Genomic DNA, 22,697 nt, shown 5'->3' with positions numbered 1-22,697 from the left:
TAACTACGTAACCAAAATGAACATTAATACCAGATGTCCTAAACCACCAGAAAATTGATCAATCCAAGAGACAGTTTATACTTTTTAACTTTTTTGACTCTTGTCATTGAGATGAATACAAAAATTCTATATTTTCCGCTTGACCAAAAAAAAAAGAATACGAAAATTCTATGAGTTTTACCATTAGAGTAAAAAATATTAACTAATAATGGAAATGAGTCGTTAGCTCAACAACAAAATTAATTTTTCCTAAACTCTTTCAAGACCATACAATCTCTTGTATTTTTTTTTAATTTTCTCAAAAAGAAAAAAATATAATCCAACAAAAATATTTTAGGCATCTCCGGTTATGAATGTGACTATTATAAAAATTAAGCTTTAGTAATTGCGGTAAATGTAGCTATTACTCGGGTATGACTCATTTTCATTTTTAGTATATAATTTTTAGCTTATAGTCCAAATATTTGACTTTTCATATTCGTCTACGAGGAGACTCAAAAAACTTAAAAATCACGGACCAACTTGAAAAAAAAAATCATTAAAACTTGTCTGTTTTGAATTTGTTTCTTTACTAAAATTTTAGCTTTTGGTAATAATTCTTTTACTTTTATATTTCTCATCAATGCGAGTAAAAAGTAACAAGTTTCCGGGTAAACAAAATTTTAAAAATGACCAAAAAAAACAAAATAATTAATTTAGGCTAACCTATATCCTAGATTGGTCGATTTGGTAGTGGTTTAGAAAATTTGGTACTACGTTAGTTTTTATGCTTACAAAAATGCTACAAACACAACAACTCCCGCACAACAACTCACACAACCGCTGACGTCATGATGACGTCAGCATAAAACGACGCCGTTTTGATTTTAAAAAAAAAAAAAAAACACCAGGTCGCGAACTGAACCCTTTTCCCCTTCTCGTTCCCTCCATTTTTGACTGTCAAAAACATTCAGAATTTTAGAGGGGGCTCCCACCACCACCACGGACCACAGTACTCTTCCCACGACCACCGCCGACCACCACAACCCAACCTCAGAGCTCCCCCACCTCCGGCGACCGCCCCCACCACTGATTTCTGAAAACTCCACCATTGTTACACCCACAGCGAAGGTCTCTCTCTCTCTCTCTCTCTCTCTCTCTCTCTCTCTCTCTCTCTCTCTCCTTATTTCAATTAGTACCCTAAATTTGTTGCTAATGAACAAAAAAAGAGCGTACTAGTGAACCAAGATGGAAATCATGATGATGAAATAAGACTTCATTTACGTTCAAATTGAGATGATTAGTCCAATTCCTAGTGTCTCAATTTGTTCTTCGAAATAGCCATCTAGCCTAGTGACAAGGCCTTCCCGTGTTGGTTGTTCACAGAAAGGGTCAATTGCTTTTCTTTTTTTTGGGGGGAACTAATGAGATTAAAATGTAAAACCTTTTTAAAGGGTCTGATTTGCTTGAACCCTGGTTTCATTTAATGAAATACTGAACCTTATGTGGTTTCTTTCTGTTACAGATTTATTTTAGTATGTTTGGGATTTCTTTAGGCCTGATTGTTTTGATGTTAGTACAAGTGGTTTCGGTTTAGGATATTGAAACTTGAAAGGACTATTTAAAGCAAAAGTATGTGTATGGGCACAACATATATCTTCGGCAAATAATAACGTTGTGTACATTTAATGTACGGGACAAAAAAAATACTTTTGTGTATTTTTTTGCCCCGTATCGAATAGACGCAATGTTAGTTGATAAAAAAATATAACTTAAATTTTTCGACTACATACATGTTCAAATTGATTTGCAATTGCGAATAATGTTATATTGTAAACAAAATTTCGGCATAGTCTTCTTGTATCTTATATTGTTGTTCACTCTAGTCATTGCATTGTAAGTTGATCATATCGCTATATAATTGTCTCATTTTTTTTTTAACCAATAGATGATGTCATCGGATTCTGTTCCATCGGCAATGCCTCCAAACAACGAGTGTGTAGAAGAAGAAGAGGTATGGAGTGGAGACCGTGAAGACGAACAAGAGGTATGGAGTAATCCTTCAATCAAAAAATGTGGTGAAATAGATACAAGCGGAGCTACGAAGGAGGCAACAGAAAATTGTGAAGATGGAGTTGAAGAACCGAAAGAGGGAATGACCTTTGACACATCAGAGGAAGCTTATTCATACTACTCAAGATATGCTAAAGAAAAATAGTTTGCTGTGGCAAAAAGAACATCGAGAAAGGGAAAAGATGGACAGTTGAAGGATGTAACTCTAGCTTGTAGTCGTGCTGGAAAGGCAAGAGTGACATCAAGCAACCCGGTCAAACCACGGCCACAATCAAAAATTGATTGTCAAGCTCATATTACCGTTGTGTTGCAGCCAAATGAAAAGTGGAGGTTAAACCGGGTTGCTTTAGTTCACAATCATGACCAGAGTCCGGGAAAAGCAAGGTATTTGAGGAGCAATAGGGTACTCGATGAACAAGTGAAAAGAAGACTTGAATTGAATGATAAAGCTGGGATCAATCTTAACCAGACTTATACCTCACTTCAGATTGAGGCTGAGGGACCTGGTAAGCTTCCATATATCCAGAAAGATTGCCGAAATCATGTGGATAAAGTGCGTCGTTCACTACTTGTGGAAGGAGATGCTCAGGTGATGCATAATTATTTCATGAAGATGAAAGCCGACAATTTTGACTTCTTTTTTGCAATGGATTTGGATGATGAGGGTCGACTAAGGAATGCATTTTGGGCGGATGCAAGGAGTAGGGCAGCTTGTAAGGAGTTCGGTGATGTTGTGACATTTGACACAACTTACTTGGTAAACAGGCATGACATGCCTTTTGCTCCGTTTGTAGGCATGAGTCATCATGGCCAATCTGTTTTATTGGGATGCGGGCTCATCTCTCACGAAGACACAGTCATTTTCGTGGTTATTTCAGACTTGGAAGACATGCATGTGGGGTTGTGCTCCGAAAGCAATTATTACCGACCAATGTATGGCCATGAAGAATGCTATAGAAGATATATTCCCTAACACCCGACATCGGTGGTGCATATGGCATATTATGAAAAAGATCCCGGAAAAGTTGAATGGGTGCAACGCGTATGAGAATATTAGTTGGTGTATGCGTAGGGCAGTTTATGCTTCATTGACCATCAAACAATTTGAGGATGCTTGGGATGTGTTCATCAAGAAGTACGAACTTCAAAGTAACACATGGTTAGAGGGGTTGTATTTGGAAAGGAAACGGTGGGTGCCTGCTTATTTGAATGATGTGTTTTGGGCGGGGATGTCATCCACACAAAGAAGCGAGAATATAAATGCGTATTTTGATGGTTACGTTCATTCAAAGACGACCCTGAAACAATTTGTAGGACAATATGAAAATGCATTGGGGAATAAGGTGGAAAGTGAAAATCAAGCAGATGTGAAAAGTTGGAACACTTTCATCCCGTTAATGACTGAAGATGAGTTGGAAAAGCAATTTCAAAGTGTTTATACGCATGCAAAGGTTAAGGAGTTTCAGAAACAATTTTTCGATAAAATTCATTGTTTTTGTGATAAGCCGGCAAAAGTTGATGGTATCGTGTCCGAACATGAGATAAATGAGTGGGTTACATATGGCGAAGGAGAAGAGAGAAAGAAGATTCAAGTGGCATTTACTGTTGATTTCAATGCTGAAACCAATGAAACACATTGTAATTGTCGATTGTTCGAGTCTAGAGGAATGGTATGTAAACATCAACTATTTGTGTGGCATCAAAAGGGAATTGAAAGAGTGCCTGACAAGTATGTGTTGAGAAGATGGTGTAAAAATGTGAAAAGGGTCCACACAAAAGTTCGAATCTTTTACGATAAGTCGTCAACGTCAATTGAAGCACGTCGGCATGACAACATGTGCAATATCTTTAATGAAGTTGCTGATTTAGCGGAAGAATCTCAAGAGAAGTATGATATGGTGATGAAACGGGTACACGAGCTAAAACGAGAGTTGATAGAAGCTTCGGTTGTTTGTGAAAGTAATACGGTTTCACTTGGTGATGACACTGGTACTCGTAAAAGTTCTTTTTCACTTGGAGATGGAGTTATTGTAGGGAGGTATTCCCGAACAGGTACAAAACGAACCCGAGCACGGCCAAGAAAAGGTCAACGCATTATGGACCGGTGATATGAGAAATCAATGGTCCAGAAAGGTCGTACGATTCTCGGGGCAATAACACGAGACGTTATTGGACCAAATACAAGGAAAATTACAAGAGATGCCATTGTTCAAGAAACTTGTTCGGCAAGAGAAAGCCGAACAGGAGGAGAGCTCCTTAGAAAGGATATGGTTCAAATTGTTTCCTTAGGACCAGTAACACGTGAAGTAACTGGTCCAAGCCGTCTGTTCGGCCATGAGATGGCCGAACAGAGAGAGAAGTCCTATTTGAGGGAACATTCTAGAAGGGTCTAGAATCACTGGTAATCCGTTAAAGGATAAGATCCCGAGAATATAGGATCTGAGGAAGATACCCAACGAGTATGGGATGTTCGGCTTGTTATGGAAAAGAGTCCTACAAGGATTAAGGTAATGAACTGATAAAGGAAACGAGAATCCTTGATATCCTGGGATTCCTATACGAGTTAGGAATCCTAGGGCAACACGGATGCTTGGCCAGCAAGCATACGCAAATCTATAAATAAGAGGTAAACCTAGAGGTAAAAGGTACGCAATATACTGCATTCTTATTGTTTTCCTACTGATAATTAGGATTTGATTGCTAGTACGTGATACTAACAAAGGCATCGGAGGGCCTTTGCCACGAGAGGCAAAGGTGCGCTCACTCCTTGTCTGTTTTGCAGGACAAGGGTTTCACTGACAAAATTAGGGTTACATTCAAGAGGCACGTGAAGCCGCTGCATTCTAGTGCTGTTCGGAGCACTACTTGAATTTATCCACCTACAATTGGCGCCGTCTGTGGGAAACGAAAGAGTTCCCTTTGAAATACAACCATGGTGGAAGTAGATCCAGCAACGCCACACGACCCAAAGGATGTATTAGTTGGAGGAGGGGATAAGTCTCCACCCGGGGCTCCGAGAAAGCCCGAAGGAGGACACAAGAGGACCACGAGTAAGGGTCACCCCCTTACTATCCACGGCAACTCCAAAAATAGAGATGGAGATACGGCATCGAAGTCCACGAGAAGGACTAAATCCCATCGAGAGGATGAATCGATTGCACACTCCAGAAGTGTATACCATAGCGAAGACGTTCTTGATAAGAAGAGACAAGAAATTGAGGAGTATGCTCGTTTGATTAAAAAACGAGAACATGAAATCAGAGAATTAGAGAGAATCAGAGAACATCCGGAGGACTCTGGACTATCTCGAAGAAATTCTAGAGGTAGTGAATACGCTTTGGTACAGTATCAAAAGGCTCCTTCACGAGGAAGGAGGAGCAGAAGCAGAAGTCTGACCCCGAGGCGACATAAAACTTCTCCACGGAAAGGGAGGAGCAAGATCCGAACACCCGAGCGAAGGAGGGTATCTCCAAGAAAGAGGAGAAGCAGAGGTCGAAGCTCTACCCTCGAGGAAGAAGGGAGTAGAAAACATCATAGGGACAGGTACGAGAGACCTGATTCCGATTGGGAACGAATTAGATCCAAGAAAGGACCAGAGAATGAAGCCATGACTGCACGGGAAGCAGCACGGAAAGCACTTCAGAATATAGCATCCTCCCCTTTTGCAAAAAAGTTACAGGAGGCAAGATTGCCGACCAGGGTAAAACACGAAACATTCATCCTCTGCGAGACAGATGCTGATCCCGTGGCCCATATACAGCATTACCAGCAAGCGATGTTTATGCATGAAGGAGATGATGCGATCATGTGCAAAATGTTCCCGTCAAGTTTAGGGAAGGTTGCTTTGTCCTGGTTCCACAGATTGGGCTCACGCTCCATCCGAACATGGGTGCAATTGGCCGAGGAATTCACTGCACGGTTTTTGACGAGCAGGAAAGCTCCCAAAACCTTTGAGAGTCTTTCTTTTATGAAACAAGGAGAGGACGAGCCGATCAGGACTTATGCAAAGAAGTACTGGAAAACCTTCAACGAGATTGAAGGATGTAGTGAGGAATACGCAATAGCCACGTTCAAAACAGGCTTACCTGTTCGGGAGGAACTGCGTAAGTCTCTAAACATGAGTCCCGTGCAGACATTGGCAAAATTGATGGAGAGAATTGAGCAGCACGCCAGGAACGAGGATGACATCCTTCGAGAGGATGGCAAGTTGGCCGCCGAGCAAGTAAAGGGACCTATAAAGAAAGCTGACAAGCCAGAGCCCAAAACTTATCGAGAAAGAAAAGATTATGGGCAGGCAAAGAAAGAGCAGTACAAAGATAAACAAGTCCCGGATCCCAAGTCATTCTTTTCCATAAACACGGTTTGGAAAGAGCCCATTTACAGGATTCTTTATCGAATAAAGAATCAACCTTATTTCAAATGGCTCCCAACTCTTGGTGGGAATAAAGATGCAAAACGTGCTACGAATCAGCACTGCAGTTACCATAAGGATTGGGGTCACATGACTGAGGACTGTGAGATGTTTAAACGGCATCTTGATGATTTGGTTTCACGAGGTTACCTCAAAGAGTTTATCCAAGAAGATTCCAAGGATAAAGACAAGGCAATGGAATTGGATTACGAACAGAATCCAAAAGGGGTAATCCATATGATACATGGATTAGCGGAACCTTATACGAGAAATGAGGTGAGATTGCTTCAGAGACAAGTGAAACATGACCAACATGTAATGCAGTTGGGGAAGAAAAGAGGGCGTAACGAAGGGGCAAGCAACGAGGGCATAGTTTTTACGGATGAAGATCTGGGAGGAGTCCAGGTACCTCACAATGATGCTTTGGTCATAACCCTACGAGTTGGGGAATATGATATGGAAAGAATCCTGGTGGATTCAGGGAGTTGCACCGAAGTGCTATACTATGATGCGTTCAAGAAACTGGGGCTCACACAAGAAGATTTGGTACAATCAGTAACTCCACTGGTCGGATTTGGAGCAGGAGCAGTTTGGCCGTTAGGCAAGGTAACTCTGCCTGTTCGGGCTGGGACAGTGGTGCTACGAATCGACTTCTTAGTGGTGGATGTACCGTCTTCCTATAACGTGATTATAGGGAGAACATGGTTGCACAAGATGAGGGCAGTCTCTTCAACTTTCCATCAGATGGTAAAGTTCCCAGGGTCTAATGGGATTGAGCACATCAAAGGTAACCAAAAGATAGCTCAACAATGTTTGGTATCCATCATAAAAAGAGTCCAAAATGCCCACCATGTTAATACTGTGGAAATTCCGGATCTGCCGACCATTGAGGATATTGGAAAAGACCCAACCGAGAGGGTAGTTGAGGATTTGAAGAAAACACTGATCAACGAGACTGATCCAGATAGGTATTTTCTAATTGGGGAATCACTGCCAGAAGAGGAAGAGAATGAACTGATTAGTTTTTTGAAAACTTATGTCGATGTATTTGCTTGGACACCAGAGGAGATGCCTGGGGTGAATGCAGATCTTATCTGCCATCATTTGAATATAGATCCACAGTATAAACCGGTCATTCAAAAGAAACGAAGGGCAGCCGTACAACACGTTGACGCTGTAATTGAAGAAGTGGATCATTTGTTGGAAGCCAAGGCAATAAGGGAAGTTTATTATCCAGAATGGCTATCCAATACTGTTGTCGTCAAGAAAAAGAACGGAAAGTGGCGCGTATGTGTTGACTTCACAGATTTAAACAAGGCGTGCCCTAAAGATAGTTTTCCTCTTCCAAGAATTGACCAGTTGGTTGATGCAACAGCGGGATATGGACGGATGAGTTTTCTCGATGCATATCGAGGATACCATCAAATTGCAATGTTTGGGCCAGATGAGGAGAAGACATCTTTTATTACACCACGAGGGTTGTACTGTTATAATGTCATGCCTTTTGGATTGAAGAATGCAGGGGCAACGTATCAGAGACTGGCAACCATCATGTTCAGAAAATTGCTCGGCAAAACTATGGAGGTTTACATAGATGACATGGTGGTAAAAAGTAAATCTGGGCAAGGCCATATTGCAGATTTGAGAGAAGCTTTTGAGATTTTGAGGAAATACAAGTTGAAACTCAACGCCTCGAAGTGTGCGTTTGGAGTCAGCTCTGGAAAGTTTCTGGGCCATCTTGTAACTCTAAGGGGAATAGAGGCGAATCCCGACCAAATAAAGGCCTTACAAAATCTGGAAAGTCCTCGAACAACGAAAGAAGTCCAACGATTAACTGGGATGGCAGCAGCTCTTAATCGATTTATTAGCCGATCAAGTGACAAGTGCAGACCTTTCTTTCAGCTGTTGAAGAAAAGGGAAGGGTTCGAATGGGGAGCAGAATGTGAACAAGCTTTCCAGGATCTAAAGGGATATTTGGCCTCTCCTCCCCTTCTTTCGACTCCAGAAACAGGTGAGCCTCTAGTTTTATACTTAGCTGTTTCTGAGCATGCTGTGAGTGCAGTTCTTTTAAGAAATAAGGGATCCGAGCAAATCCCAGTTTATTATGTGAGCAAAACTTTGTTAGATGCCGAAACAAGGTATTTGCCCCTCGAGAAATTGGTCCTAGCATTAAGGACAGCAACTAGAAAATTGCCACATTATTTCCAGAGCCATAAAGTTGTGGTTTACACTGAGTTCCCATTAAAATCACTGCTCCGAAAGGCAGATTTCTTGGGAAGGATCTCGACTTGGTCCGTTGAGTTGAGCCAATATGACATCGACTATCAGCCGCGCACAGCAATCAAAGGCCAGGTGTTGGCAGATTTTGTGGCAGAATTCTCACCTGCGGTTGCACCTTTGCCTCCTACGAGAAAGGAGTGTGAAGCAAAGCCTCCTGTAACGAAGGAATAGGCATTAGCCGAACAATATCCCTTAGAATGGAAGCTGTTTGTTGATGGGTCAGCTTGCAACACCGGTTCAGGAATTGGAGTTTTGCTTTTACCCCCTGAAGGGTCAATGTTGGAATTATCTGTTCGGCTAGGGTTCAATGCATCAAATAATGTGGCAGAGTACGAGGCACTCTTAGCTGGTTTGAGAAGTGCAAAAACCTTAAAAGCTGAACGAGTTAGGGTGTATTCTGATTCACAGCTCGTAGTCCATCAACTGTCCGGGCAATATGAAACCCGGAGCGAGAAGATGGCGGCATATGTACAGGTGACCAGAGATCTGCTCGATACCTTCGAAAGGGTGTATATTGAGCAGATAAGTTCTGGGAAGAATGCTCATGCAGATTCATTGGCATGGTTAGCCGCAGATGTACCATCTGAGTTTAAAAGAAAAATAGCCGTGGAGTATCTGACTGAGCCGAGCATTGGGAGAAGTGTGGAGATGGTCTTGGACGTGAACCAAGGACCAAGTTGGATGGACCCAATAGTGGAGTTTTTACGAGATGAAATACTCCCTTTGGACAAAAAGGAGGCACATAAAATCAGGACCAAATCTGCTCGGTTCTGGTTATCCCCAGAGGGAAAACTATATAGGAAGTCTTTTACAGGACCCTACTTGCTTTGTGTGCATCCTGAGATGGTGCAAAAGTTCCTCCACGAAATCCACGAGGGAACATGTGGAAGCCATGCTGGTGGTCGGTCCATAGCCCACCGAGCAATTACCCAAGGGTATTGGTGGCCGTACATGCAAGAAGATGCTAAGGTGTACGTAAAAATTTGTGAGAAGTGTCAGAAATTTTCACCAATGATTCGAACACCAGCCGAGGACCTGGTGCCGCTGACAAGTCCCTGGCCGTTTGCTCAATGGGGAATGGACATAGTGGGTCCACTACACAAGGCAACTGGGAATCGAAAATTCCTACTAGTTGCAACAGATTACTTCACAAAGTGGATTGAGGCTGAGCCATTGGCCAAGATCACTGAACCTACGATAGAAAGGTTCGTGTGGAAAAGCATCATAACTCGCTTTGGGGTACCTTATTCGTTGATTACAGACAATGGGTCACAGTTTCAGAAGAAATTCAAAACTTTCTGTGCCCAGTATGGGATAAGAAATTATTACTCGACTCCAGCCTACCCTCAAAGCAACGGACAAGCAGAGGCTTCAAACAAAACAATCCTTGATGGGATTAAGAAACGTTTGGATAAAGCAAAGGGGAAATGGCCCGACGAATTGCCATTGGTTCTATGGGCATACCGAACAATGCCTAGGAGGTCTACGGGAGAGACCCCCTATTCATTAGCATATGGAACAGAGGCTGTTATTCCATTGGAAATAGGTCTGCCGACCAACAGGACCACTTTGGTTGAAAGTGGAGGAAATGACAAAGCCTTAGAGATTGAGTTAGACTTTGCCGAGGAACAACGAGAGCGGGCCCTGGTGCACTTAGCCTCATACCAAGAGCAGCTCATCAAAAGTTATAACAAGAATGTACACCCACGAGAGTTCGGTGTTGGAGACCTTGTGCTACGAAAAGTGCTCGGCAATACTAAAGTGGCTAATGAGGGAAAGCTAGGGGCGAATTGGGAAGGCCCATATCGAGTTACAGAAATCGCGGGCATTGGGGCTTATCGATTGGCAGACTTGGATGGGAACCCAATACCAAGACCTTGGAATGTCCATAATCTGAGAAAGTTTTTTATATGAAATTTTTTTTATGCACATCGTGATTGTGTGAAGAGTTACGAATAAAACTCTCTTGTGTTCTAGTTTTGTTATTTTAGCTACAAGGGATACGAGTAATGCCCTCTTGAGTTTTACAGTTTATGAATGAAGTTACTTTTTTAGTATAAACTGCTGTTTTCTTAGTATTTGTTTTAAATACGAAATTGATTTCCCTCATTCGTATTGGGGAGCAGGATATGGGATATCCATTTAAGTACGTGACACTTGAACACAAGTTCGAAACACTTGTGTAAAATTCAAACATTTAAGTACGTGAAACTTAAAACACAAGTTTAAGTTTAAGTACGTGACACTTGAACGCAAGTACGAAACACTTGTATAATGTTCTCAGTACGTGAAACTTAACGTGTGGAAACACTTGTTTGGAATTTAAGCCACGAAATATTCAAGTACGAGAAACTTAAACCCTTGCAATGCATACGAATACATGCATACACAGTCCACAGCATACGAGACTATGCACAAACTTGGAAGCATACGAATATATGCATAAGTACGTGAAACTTCAAACGATTAAGTACGGGAAACTTACAAATCAAAGACAAGTACGAAGTACTAAAGGAGTTTTTACGAAACACAATATTCTGACCCACAGGAGGCAAAAACGGATTGTCACAACAAATAAACGACTGACTTTATACATCTTCTGTGAGATCTTGGACAGCTGCAGGAGTAATTGTAGGAGCTACTGGAGCAGCCAGCTCTTCTGTGGTATTTTCATCTTCAATAGGACCACCACTGGCTTCCTTCTGGCCAGGGTTGGTCATATCATTCTGTGGCTCCACTTCAGTAACAGGTTGCTCAGATGCATTCACCACCTGCTCTTCAGCCCTCTCCTCTACAATATCTTCCTCCCAGCTAGCAGCAGCACTCGGTAAATCCATATTGGTCCAAAGGGGAGATGATTCAGGAATCTCCGCTTTGGCAAGGCAAGTAGTCCAGGAAGCCACCCAAACTTGGTCCTGAATTCCAGGCATTTGGCTTGTGTAGCTTTCCGTGGCAACCTTGATTCCTTCATTATATCCTTTCTCAAAAGCAGCTTTGGCTTCAGTCTGGGTCGTCTCAAGCTCCTTCAAAGTTTGTGCAAGACTGTCCTCCGCCCCCTTCAGTTGTCCCTTTAAACCATCCGCTGTCCCAATAGCCAGGTTTCTTTCCCTCTCAAGCCTAATAATAGTGCGTTGGAGCTTGGTATTCTCACTGACAAGTTTGGCACGTTGGGGCTCGGATTGGCTGAGTTTTTGAGCCATGGCCACCATTTTTTGCATCACCTGGAACGATCAGAACAGCTATGATTAAACTTAAATATCAAATACTATATACACTACAGTTAGCAAAGAGAAACTTTACCTTGGCATTATGGGACATAAAAGAACTCAGTAGGTTGTCAGGAGACATTGCAACTTCCTTTTGCATGTCCACAGGCAAAAGAAAGGCCTGGGACAATGCAAGTGCAGTCCCTTCAGTCTCAACAGAGTCCCGAGCAGTGATGGCTCGGTTCCCATGAGAGAAAGAGGGAGCCCATGCAGGTGCAGGAGATGAGGAAGAAGGTGGGGGTCTTTCTTGGGATTCCTCCACCCTTTGACGTTTTTCTCTGTGAATGGCTTTGATGTCTTCTAGGGAAAATCCAGGAGGAGCATCAGTCTGAGTTTGGATGCGGCGGCCACGACCTTGACCCCCTTGGCCCCGAATAGTGCCACGACCTCGACCAGGGATGGTGAGAAGGCTGCCTAAATCAATTGGTCGGTTCATATCAGGAGGTGAGGAGGTGTTGCCGCTGGAAGAAGAATCAGATGTTGAGCTGGAAGCTTCTTCGGCAAGAGGAATAGGTTCGTCGGAGATTGGAGGTGTCCGAGAATGCCTCTCTTCTTGTTCGGGAACTGGTCTTGAAGGACCAGCTACTGCAGGATTATCGGCTGCTCGGGTTCGCCGATCAATAAACCCACCGTACGAAGCTTTGTAGCTGAGAAGTACTTGAGCTGCTCTTGCTCGGCCTGCAAGGTATGTCCCTTCGCCGTTGAATGCAAGTGCTCGTTTGATATCAGCTACGTGAACTTGTGGGGTTATGATGTTATAACCACGGTTAATATTTGATGCTGAAACAAAGCATAAGCAATTAGAAGCACGAAAAAGCTTTTCCTATGAAAGAGGACAAAACAAATGAAATTAAGGGAGAGCACTAACGTGGGCTCCCGAATATGTGAGGGGCATGAAAACCAATCACTTGGTCGTCCTCGTCTCTGGGTTCGAAGTTGCCCGTAACGATCAGAAAGTCGTCATCATCCCCTCGAGCAGAGTCAGGGAGTTCGAGAACGAGCTTCTTTCTAGAATCCCTACTCTTTAAATAATACGTAAGGGCGTCCCCAGTTCTGGAAATGCTATATAGATGATGGATATCATACAAGCCTAGAGAAGTCCCTAACATTTGGTTTAGGGTATTTATACCCATAACTACTCGGAAGAAATTAGCAGAAACCTGCATTGGCGAAAGCCTGTAATACGCTAAAACTTGGCGGAGTAGAAGGGCTAAGGGGAACCTAACTCCGCCTTCGACGACGGCTACTACTGGAATGTGAAGTGTGTCGAAATCGAAGCTTTCGCGAATGGCATCCTCAGGAGCCAAAACAGTAGCTACGTTGTCAGGAATCCCATATTGAGATCTGAAACTAGCCATGGTTTGAGGAGTATTATAGTGTCTACGGAATCTCCCCATTACCAGAAAAACTTTTGGGGTTCTTTGAAGTATAAAGAAAGAGGACGATAAAACCCTAAAACGAGATTGTAAACAATCCACTAGAGAAAGGGAGTTGTAAGAAGAAGAAGTGATGACTTACGAGAATAGTCGATGGAATCCCTAAAGAGCAAAAAAGAAGAGGCCTTGAGACGATGAACAGAGCTTCAATGGCGGGGAAGAGCTTGAACCGTTTGTTTCCTGTAGAAGGAGTCTAAGAGAGAGATTGGGGTTTTTTAAAAATGGGACGAAAACCCAAAAATACCCTAAAAGTAGGTGGCGTACGTGAAACGTCACCCCAGACGCCGTTTTGAGCGTTCCGTTTTCCAATAAACACGTCTGTTCGTATTTGATGTAAAAGCAATACGATGATCGACACGTGTAAAAGTTAAGGCTAAAAGCCTGTGACGACCACAAGAAAAGATGATCTTTTCTTAGCAACGTGATGAAACATTGCACCAATATATGAAATAGGGTGCAAAAACAAAATAAATTTGTTCGGTAAAAAGCTTTACTCATCATCTGAAGTAAAATATAAACGAGCAAAGCTGGGGAGCAATTGTAGGGAGGTATTCCCGAACAGGTACAAAACGAGCCCGAGCACGGCCAAGAAAAGGTCAACGCATTATGGACCGGTGATATGAGAAGTCAATGGTCCAGAAAGGTCGTACGATTCTCGGGGCAATAACACGAGACGTTATTGGACCAAATACAAGGAAAATTACAAGAGATGCCATTGTTCAAGAAACTTGTTCGGCAAGAGAAAGCCGAACAGGAGGAGAGCTCCTTAGAAAGGATATGGTTCAAATTGTTTCCTTAGGACCAGTAACACGTGAAGTAACTGGTCCAGGCCGTCTGTTCGGCCATGAGATGGCCGAACAGAGAGAGAAGTCCTATTTGAGGGAACATTCTAGAAGGGTCCAGAATCACTGGTAATCCGTTAAAGGATAAGATCCCGAGAATATAGGATCTGAGGAAGATACCCAACGAGTATGGGATGTTCGGCTTGTTATGGAAAAGAGTCCTACAAGGATTAAGGTAATGAACTGATAAAGGAAACGGGAATCCTTGATATCCTGGGATTCCTATACGAGTTAGGAATCCTAAGGCAACACGGATGCTTGGCCAGCAAGCATACGCAAATCTATAAATAAGAGGTAAACTTAGAGGTAAAAGGTACGCAATACACTGCATTCTTATTGTTTTCCTACTGATAATTAGGGTTTGATTGCTAGTACGTGATACTAACAAAGGCATCGGAGGGCCTTTGCCACGAGAGGCAAAGGTGCGCTCACTCCTTGTCTGTTTTGCAGGACAAGGGTTTCATTGACAAAATTAGGGTTACATTCAAGAGGCACGTGAAGCCGCTGCATTCTAGTGCTGTTCGGAGCACTACTTGAATTTATCCACCTACAGTTATACCTCCTAAACAGAGCACGAACATACTTGACCCGGAAGGTCTTCGACGAAAAAGGAGACCGCCGTGCAAAAGAAAGATTGGTGCTGTGGAAAAAGCTGTTAAGAAGAAAAGACAAACATCCAAGAAGCCATAATCCAACGAAAAATCCAAGGTATAAGTTTCTTACGATTTGTTGCTTACTAGTTAATATGGACATATAGATTTGTTCGATGAATGTGTAATAGTTATATCATTTGCTAATTTCAGGAGGTTGAGGAGCTTGCGGTTAGCCACCATATCGGGACACAAGAGAGTATCGTAATGTAAATGTAAAATTTTATTTTTAATTGCATAATTTAATGTGTCATGTAATTGTTATTCAAAATTCCTTTGTTTTAATGGGCAGGGCCACCCAAGCTACATGGGACACTCAATGTGGCCAAACATGATGCCACATCCTATGCGACCAAATATGACACAAGGCGGAAGCATCTCCCCATTTTCCCCAACTTTATGCCCCACCGGAACAAGCTTGAACCAAAGCTTATTAAATGGTCAAGTTTGGATGGGTTAATCAACTATTGCGGGTAGTCAAGGTTGGGGAGGAGGACAATCAGGTATTTTGGAAGCTCAAGGTCAATATTGGGGAGGACCACAACCAAGTATGCTGGAAAGTCAATGGCAAGGATGCGGAGGACAACAAAGTTATACGCAAATGATGAATGCACCGGATAATGTCGAAGAGTAGTTCACTTGCTTGTATTGTTTTATATCGTGTCCATATCGTGTCCCGTGTCCCTTTTTGTGTCCTTGAAAGCTGTCCATATTGTGTCATGTGTCCTATGTCCCCTTTTGTGTCCTTGAAAGACCTGATTGTTTGTTGATCTTGTAATGACCTTTCATAAGGTAGATCGTTTGGAAAATTCTGTTTGAAGTTGACTTCTTTAATGAGACGCATTCTACTTTTGTTCATAAAATTGCACCACTTATTTACTTTCATTATGCTTCTGTAATGACCTGATTGCTTGTTAAATTCATAGTTCCATCAGATAAGATTCAGATAAGATTTTGAAAGTTTTTTTTTTTTTGAGAATGATTTGGTCGGTTCAAGGTTTTATCGATAGGTTAGAATAAAAGCAAAATAGTACTAAGTTTTGAGGTGAATTCAGTCACCAATATTAATACTACAATTATGCTACCGTATTTGGTTTTGGAAAATTTTCGGCATAGTCTCCCTTGTTTTTTGGTCCTAACCCGACGTCTCACGTCTCAATCAGTACAGCCATAACAACAATAGAAACCAAACGAGGTTATGCACAAGCCCACGCCGGACCATTCTCATTGTAAATCAACAATCACAAGCTACATTCATAGCCAAAATCTATTGCCAAATTATCATTTCACAACGAAAACCATAATACAATAAATTTCAAACCCACACCGAGCCATTCTCATCACAATTATTAATTACATACGAAGTTAGGTTTTGCAATACTACAACTTGATATTACAAAGCTTAGTACATAGTGATATTCCAAACTACAACAAATTGATCATTTTTCTTGGCCTTCGATTCACTTGAATAGCTTCAATCTCTTTCACTGCCTTTTCGAGTCTCCACTAGTCTTTGCAAAGCTATTGGTCCCATAGTTCTAGCCCATAAATCTTGTAAGCTCTCCCGTTCTTTTGCTTTTAAGTTCGCAGCCATATGTAATCAAGCTGCCCTGCCCTCCCAATCTTCCAACCATAACCTGAGAATAACAATGATCAATAAGAATAAAACCATAACCATGTACTCAATTAAATTCTATTCATAGCTTTGCTTCTAGCCATCACCCCAAATGTACCAAACATGAACTAGTGCACTTCAAATGTAAATTTTTAGCAGCCAAATATAGATTTTAGCACTTAGACAAAGTTCCACCACATAAAAAGAGCACTTCCAACTCACCGTTTATCAAATTCAACTTATTGGACATAGTCCTGTGCAAAAGTCACCTAATTTCAGTTTGTAGACATAATTTCCTGCATCTATACCCGTAATTTCGCACCAAACCAGTAGCTCTAGTGCTCTAAAAAGATAGATTCAGCACCATATAGCAATTTCCAGCACTTAAGTATGAGTTTCAGCATATAAACTTCAGTTTTTAGCTTTCAATTATAATTTCCAGCTTACACAAACATAATTTCTACCATCTAAGCACATAATTCAGCATATTAGTTTGACTTTCAGCACTTAAGAACAACGATTCAGCTCTCCCTAATCAGCTTTCGGCATAGAAGTGCACATGTTCAAGGTGTAAATAACTAATTGCAGCATTGACAGAAATAGTTCCTCTCATCAATCTCTTACTGACTGACAGTAAAACTAGAAAATTTTGACGAGTTCTCGTTTCCATGGCCGCACACATTTCTCAACATTTGTGAACACAATAAAAGTGAAATAAATCAAATATTCAGCTAAATTCACAACCCAAATGTGTGTGTGTTTGTGTCTAACATACACAGAATCATAAGCAAAGATACATATGATTTCCAGTTCAACTTCCTATGTGATCCAAATGCACTCAGGAAGCACTTGTCTGGCTCCAAAACTGCTAAAAATTATCAAGGTACTGCAAATAATAATTTCACTTTGCTTTAGATGGGTATATTTAGTAAAGGCGCCGAGTTGTTATTCATCTATACGTGCAGTGTGGCAGCATTCAAGCAGAATAAGCAGAAACCGCAGAATGTGGAAAACATGTACAACAAGAAGACATTGAATTCCATGAGAAATTCCGCTACGGTGTCACTACGAGGGGCCTCATATTATAGATGGAGATTAGAAGCCTATAGTTACTGTCACAAAAATTCTCTTCTCCATGAGAGCTACACATGTATAGTGAGCAACAGAGGTGCACAGTGTGCTTCCAACCATTATCCCGTCCTCCATACAACAATAAGCCATGCTAAACTGACTTGGAACATCAACGTACGATGCTCAAGCGTTTGAGACAATTAAAACTGAATTCCACCCTATTTTAAGCTTAATAAAGATTGCAATGCCACCACAATGTAAACATGATACATAGCAACCAGATAACTGACCGTCGTATCTCCAATTCCGAGATTCACAATTCCAGCAAAAGGGCAAGAGGTTGATCGTTGAACCCAGAGGACAAAATGGTATCAATTAGCAAAGATTACCGACACGTTAAACCACTATTCTGGGGTTAACAACTCCCATTTAGGGTTTCTCATATTTTCGAATTAGGGGTTTCTCAAATTTTCAAATTAGGTTTTTTTTTTTTTTTCTCGATAGCACAACACTTTAGGGTTTCTCAAATTGAAACCCCCTAATTGATGAGGAGTAGATAGTGGGGATAATCTATCTATCTGAAACAAGGACACACAGAGAGAGAGAGAGAGAGAGAGAGACCTTTGTCCGGGACAGCGTCGGGGTGCCAGAAGCCGGTTCTGGTGGCAGTTGCCGGCGATGGGGGAGCAGCTGGGGTTGTGGTGGGAGCCGATGGTGGCGGGTGGCGGGTGGCGGGTGGCGGTTGCCGGCGATGGGGGAGCAACTGAGGTTGTGGTGGGAGCCCCTCCCACTGGTTTGTATTTTGAACAAGAACGAGAAGGAGAAAAGGTAAGGAGAACCAGGCGTGTTTTTTTTTTAAAAAAATCAAAACGACGTCGTTTTATGCTGATGTCATCATGACGTCAGCAGTTGTGTGAGTTGTTGGGTTTGTAGCATTTTTGTTATGCTTATTAGTTCTAACTAACTAGTTGTATGAGTTGTTTTACTATTTGGCAAGGGCAAAACTGGTGTTAAAGAGCAAATGGACTAAAGGGCCTGTTTGGATGAGATATTGTAAAGGGGTGTTATGTTATCCCCTTTTTAACACCTGGACCCACCCTTATACCCCATTTGGGAACCCAAAAGGGAGGGGGTATTCTCTAATCGGCGTCTTCCACTACACAAGCTAACACCGTTACACTGGCTGAGGGGGTGTTAGCGATGGGTTACCCTCGACCAGTTGCTGTCGAATCCCCCCAATTTCCCCTATTTTTCGAACGAATCTACCCCTCCTAATCCCCCTTTCCCACCCCGAGGTACCCATTTCTTGTCACAATTCTTCTCCACAGATGTTCTTCGAGGAGACGAGGGTTTGTGGCGATTTTGGGTGCGTTTCTATCTGAGTTCGATTCAGTGAGGTATGGGTTTGATTTGTTTGTGCTTTTTGTGTTCCTACTCTTCCCGCACTCTCTCTGTTGTTGTTTTGATTCAGGTTAGGTTCGATTTTGGGCGCTAGGGTTTCGACCGGTGGGATGCATGGGTTTTGGATTTGTTTCAGATTTTGTGGGTTGAAGATTATGAAACCCAAACCTTAGATCTTGATTTTTTGGTTACTTGTACACAGAAAAAAAAACACTACATTACCTCCTTTTTATCGCGATAATAAGTATAGATCATGAAAATGTCAGCAGTAGCAGCCGACCCTGTGCAATAATTTTCTTCTGCTTTGTTTGTTCTTAGTTGACTCTCCATAAAATGAAATTTTGGAATCAGGAAGGCTCTGTTCATGCACGCACTGATCAAATATCCTTGTCGGGCACTGGAAACTCAAATAAGAATGTAGGATCAGTGTCGGACATGTTTGGTAAGACAACAACTTAGCTATGCATAGAACTCCAACTACATTCCAAACAACTGATTAAAGACCATACTAGTTACAAACTATATAACACATATCAAACATTAAATATTCTAGCGTTTCCTTGTTTCCTAGAATTGAAAATTTGATACTTAGATAGGTATCTACAGCCAACATTCATATTGACCCCACATGTAACGATCACAGGAAGGGATAAATTAAACTCCCATTCAAGACATAAAACAGAAGAATTTTTATTGAAATTCTCCAGCTCCAAAGGAAAAGAAGACAGTTGGAATAATAAACAAATCCAATTTTATCTGCTTGACAAAATATTGCACCAAATACATCCTTAATAGTTTTCCAGCTCGAATGGACCTATAGAGATTAGCATAGATAGACTTCTTGCTCCAGTTTCCTCCCTCGTCAACTATACAAAAAGGAATCACCATTTTACTCTCTTTCAGGATCTTTCACCACAAATTACCCATAACTCATATTTTAGGTTATTTCACAGCAAATGAGCCAAATGCAAAAGAGATAAATTAATGCTCATACCCATTACCAACCGTCTCTCGTGCATTGAGAGATGGAAATGTTAATGTTTGAAGGTTTGGAGTTAGATCCCATGCATATTAAGTGAAAATGGTGTTGATACACAGAAGCTTTCTATGATTCTTGACGGTTCTCTTTCATTGAGTTTTCCAGAAAAAGTTGTTGCTTTTGTTGGGGTTGTTACCATTTCATTTCTAGATCTCTGTCTAGTATTTGATTTTTTTTTTTTTTGGTTGTATTGGTATGGTTGTTGTGGTTGTGTGTGTGGTTGTGTGCAACCATAATTACTATTATTTCCTACTGATTCTGCTTGTTCTGTTGCCATGCTTTAGTTATTTTGAGCTGTTAATCTTACATGGATTCATCCTCTCATAGGTCCAAGTACATAGATATGCCCACAACTTTTGGGAAGTTCAACAGTGTACCCTTCTACCTATTTATATACTAATAAAACCCCCTCTGGGTTTTGGAAATTTACAATTAAAGTTTACGAATTTGCTTGGGTCCATCAAAACCCAACAACCAATCAAACCCCTTCTGACATCACATCCTAATAGTTAAAACACCATTTTTTCTTCACTTTTAAGAAAATCCCACTTGGTAGGAGTAAATCAAAAACCAAATTAAGGTAACCCTACAATAAATCAAAACCCTTTTTCCTTTGTCAAGAACTGACTCGAAGCTTAAATTTTTGCTTTAAGGTGTTCCTTATAACTTAGGCTTTCAGATTGGAAAAGCCTTAGTGAACCCTTGTATGTTAAATTGAAATGAAAGGTTTATAGGTTTTCATAGCATACTACATTCAAATAAATAAATTTTCCGTATATCTTGCTTTCTTTATAATCTTTTTAGTTACAAAGAGACTTCCTTTACAATAATTCTTAGGTTTGGTGAAAACTAGCTTTCATTCATCAATAAACATTGAGGTACTTATCAAAGAAATGATACAAGTAATCTAGCTTTCATTCATCAATAAATATTGTGCTACAAGTAATCTATAAGTAATCTATTAAAAACCCTAAACCTTGTAAGTATTTTTTAGGATATGCCAAGATTAAACAGAAAACAAAAAAGGAGAAGAGAAGAGCAAGAGGGGTTCATGGCATTACATGCCATTATGAACGTTGAGATTGGTGTTTTTCGTCTCTACTTGTTCATCACGTCCACGTTTCGCCGTCCGGAGCCTCATGTGGAATTGTCTCCGAATCTAGACTTTTACCAGTCGCACATAAACAATATCAATAGGCTTGTATGGGATAATGACGTGGACTGCCACGAGCAATTAAGGGTGAATAGGCATACTTTTTTTAGACTTTGTTGTTTAGTCCGAGGTGTTGGGTTAGGGGACTCACGCAACGTATGTCTTGAGGAGAGGGTAGCAATATTCTTGTGGGTCATCTCTCACCATACAAAGCAAAGGCGTACCAAATTTGATTTCTATAGGTCTACTGAGACAATAAGTAGGCATTTCATGTTGTACTCCAAACTGTCTTGTGCCTTCACCGAATGCTCCTAGTGACGCCCAAACCTGTACCTGCTAACTACCAAGACACTAGGTGGAATTGGTTTCAGGTATAGTCGTGTTCAATTGTTCCTATTTCTTCCATTGTAAAGCTTTCTTTTAGTTGGTCATATTCACTTCAGTTAATAATCTTTTCCAAATTTGTTAGAATTGTCTTGGGGCATTGGATGGGACGTACGTCCCAGTAAATCTCCCGGCCGTTGATAGGGCACGATATAGATCGAGGAAGGATGAAATTGCTACAAATGTCTTAGGTGTTTGTACTCGGGATCTAAAATTTGTCTATATATTGTCTGATTGGGAAGGATCGGCCGCTGACTCTAGAATCATTGGGAATGCCATGGAAAGACCCCACGGTCTCAGAGTCCCCCATGGTATGTTCCATATCCTAAATTTATGTTTCCTTTGAGTCCATTACAATTATCCACCCATCAATGTGTTGTCTTCCATTGCTTACAGGACATTATTACCTTGTTGATGCTGGCTACATCAATGGGAACAGTTTTCTAGCACTATACCATGGCCAACGATATCACATTAACATTTGGAGGCAAGGTCATATACCAACAAGCAAAGAGGAGTACTTCAACATGAAACATTCCGCCACTAGGAATGTCATTGAGAGAAGCTTTGGGGTTCTCAAGATGTGGTTTGCAATTTGGAGATCTCCCTCCTACTACCCGATAAGGACTCAATGTCATATCGTGTAGACATGTTGTCTTCTTCATAATCTAATTAAGAGAGAGATACCCAACGATCCAATTGAACACGAGTACACAGCGTGGCAATGAGCACATGTCAACGATGTCCCTGTTGATGATCACATTGGTGCCGTAGAAAGTTCCAATGAGTGGACCGCAGGGAGGGATGCTCTAGCAATGGCCATGTATAACCATTGGTTAGCCAATGGTGGGGGACAAATGGAGGGCATCATTCCTTGATTGTATTTGGTTTTGTTGTGTTTGACATTGTAATTGTATTATTTGTAATTTCTTCGTAACTTTTGTCGCTGAACAACTTGTAACGTACTATTGTATTTCATGCTTTATTCATAACTTTTGTTTGAGGTCCTACTTTTACAATAAATGCACATATTTAAATGCATGTGCAGCAATGGCCACTAATGAAGTCAAAGTAGTGGACGTGGAAGGGCCGTCAAA

At 41.3% G+C, this 22,697-nt stretch overlaps 1 protein-coding gene and 1 pseudogene across 1 annotated transcript; one reads left to right on the top strand and one right to left on the bottom strand.

Moving 5' to 3' along the window:
* The first annotated feature begins 1,930 nt into the window (after positions 1-1,930).
* LOC131298559 (protein FAR-RED IMPAIRED RESPONSE 1-like) lies at positions 1,931-12,387 on the top strand (annotated as a pseudogene).
* Positions 12,388-16,194: 3,807 nt separating this feature from the next.
* Positions 16,195-19,912, bottom strand: LOC131298558 (uncharacterized). Its single transcript, XM_058324040.1, has 3 exons — positions 19,809-19,912; positions 18,245-18,413; positions 16,195-16,574 (listed from the first exon to the last, which is right to left on the bottom strand). The coding sequence occupies exons 1-3, from the start codon at positions 19,910-19,912 to the stop codon at positions 16,476-16,478; spliced, it is 372 nt and encodes a 123-aa protein (XP_058180023.1). The 3' UTR covers positions 16,195-16,475.
* Between the last annotated feature and the right edge of the window lie 2,785 nt (positions 19,913-22,697).

This window comes from Rhododendron vialii, chromosome 8a (genome assembly GCF_030253575.1).
Source record: "Rhododendron vialii isolate Sample 1 chromosome 8a, ASM3025357v1".
Lineage (NCBI taxonomy): Eukaryota > Viridiplantae > Streptophyta > Magnoliopsida > Ericales > Ericaceae > Rhododendron > Rhododendron vialii.
The sequence above is the reverse complement of the archived record's forward strand: the minus strand, read 5'-3'. Positions and strand labels throughout refer to the sequence as shown.

What these genes read in the sequence shown, in the direction of transcription:
- LOC131298558 (XM_058324040.1), bottom strand. Translation starts at nt 19,912, where the DNA reads ATGGTGATTCCTTTTTGTATAGTTGACGAGGGAGGAAACTGGAGCAAG. An exon ending in GCTGGAAAACTATTAAGGAT is followed by an intron (nt 18,414 to 19,808) that starts GTATTTGGTGCA and finishes AATACAAACCAG; the next exon opens with TGGGAGGGGCTCCCACCACA. An exon ending in CGACGCTGTCCCGGACAAAG is followed by an intron (nt 16,575 to 18,244) that starts GTCTCTCTCTCT and finishes TGTTATTCTCAG; the next exon opens with GTTATGGTTGGAAGATTGGG.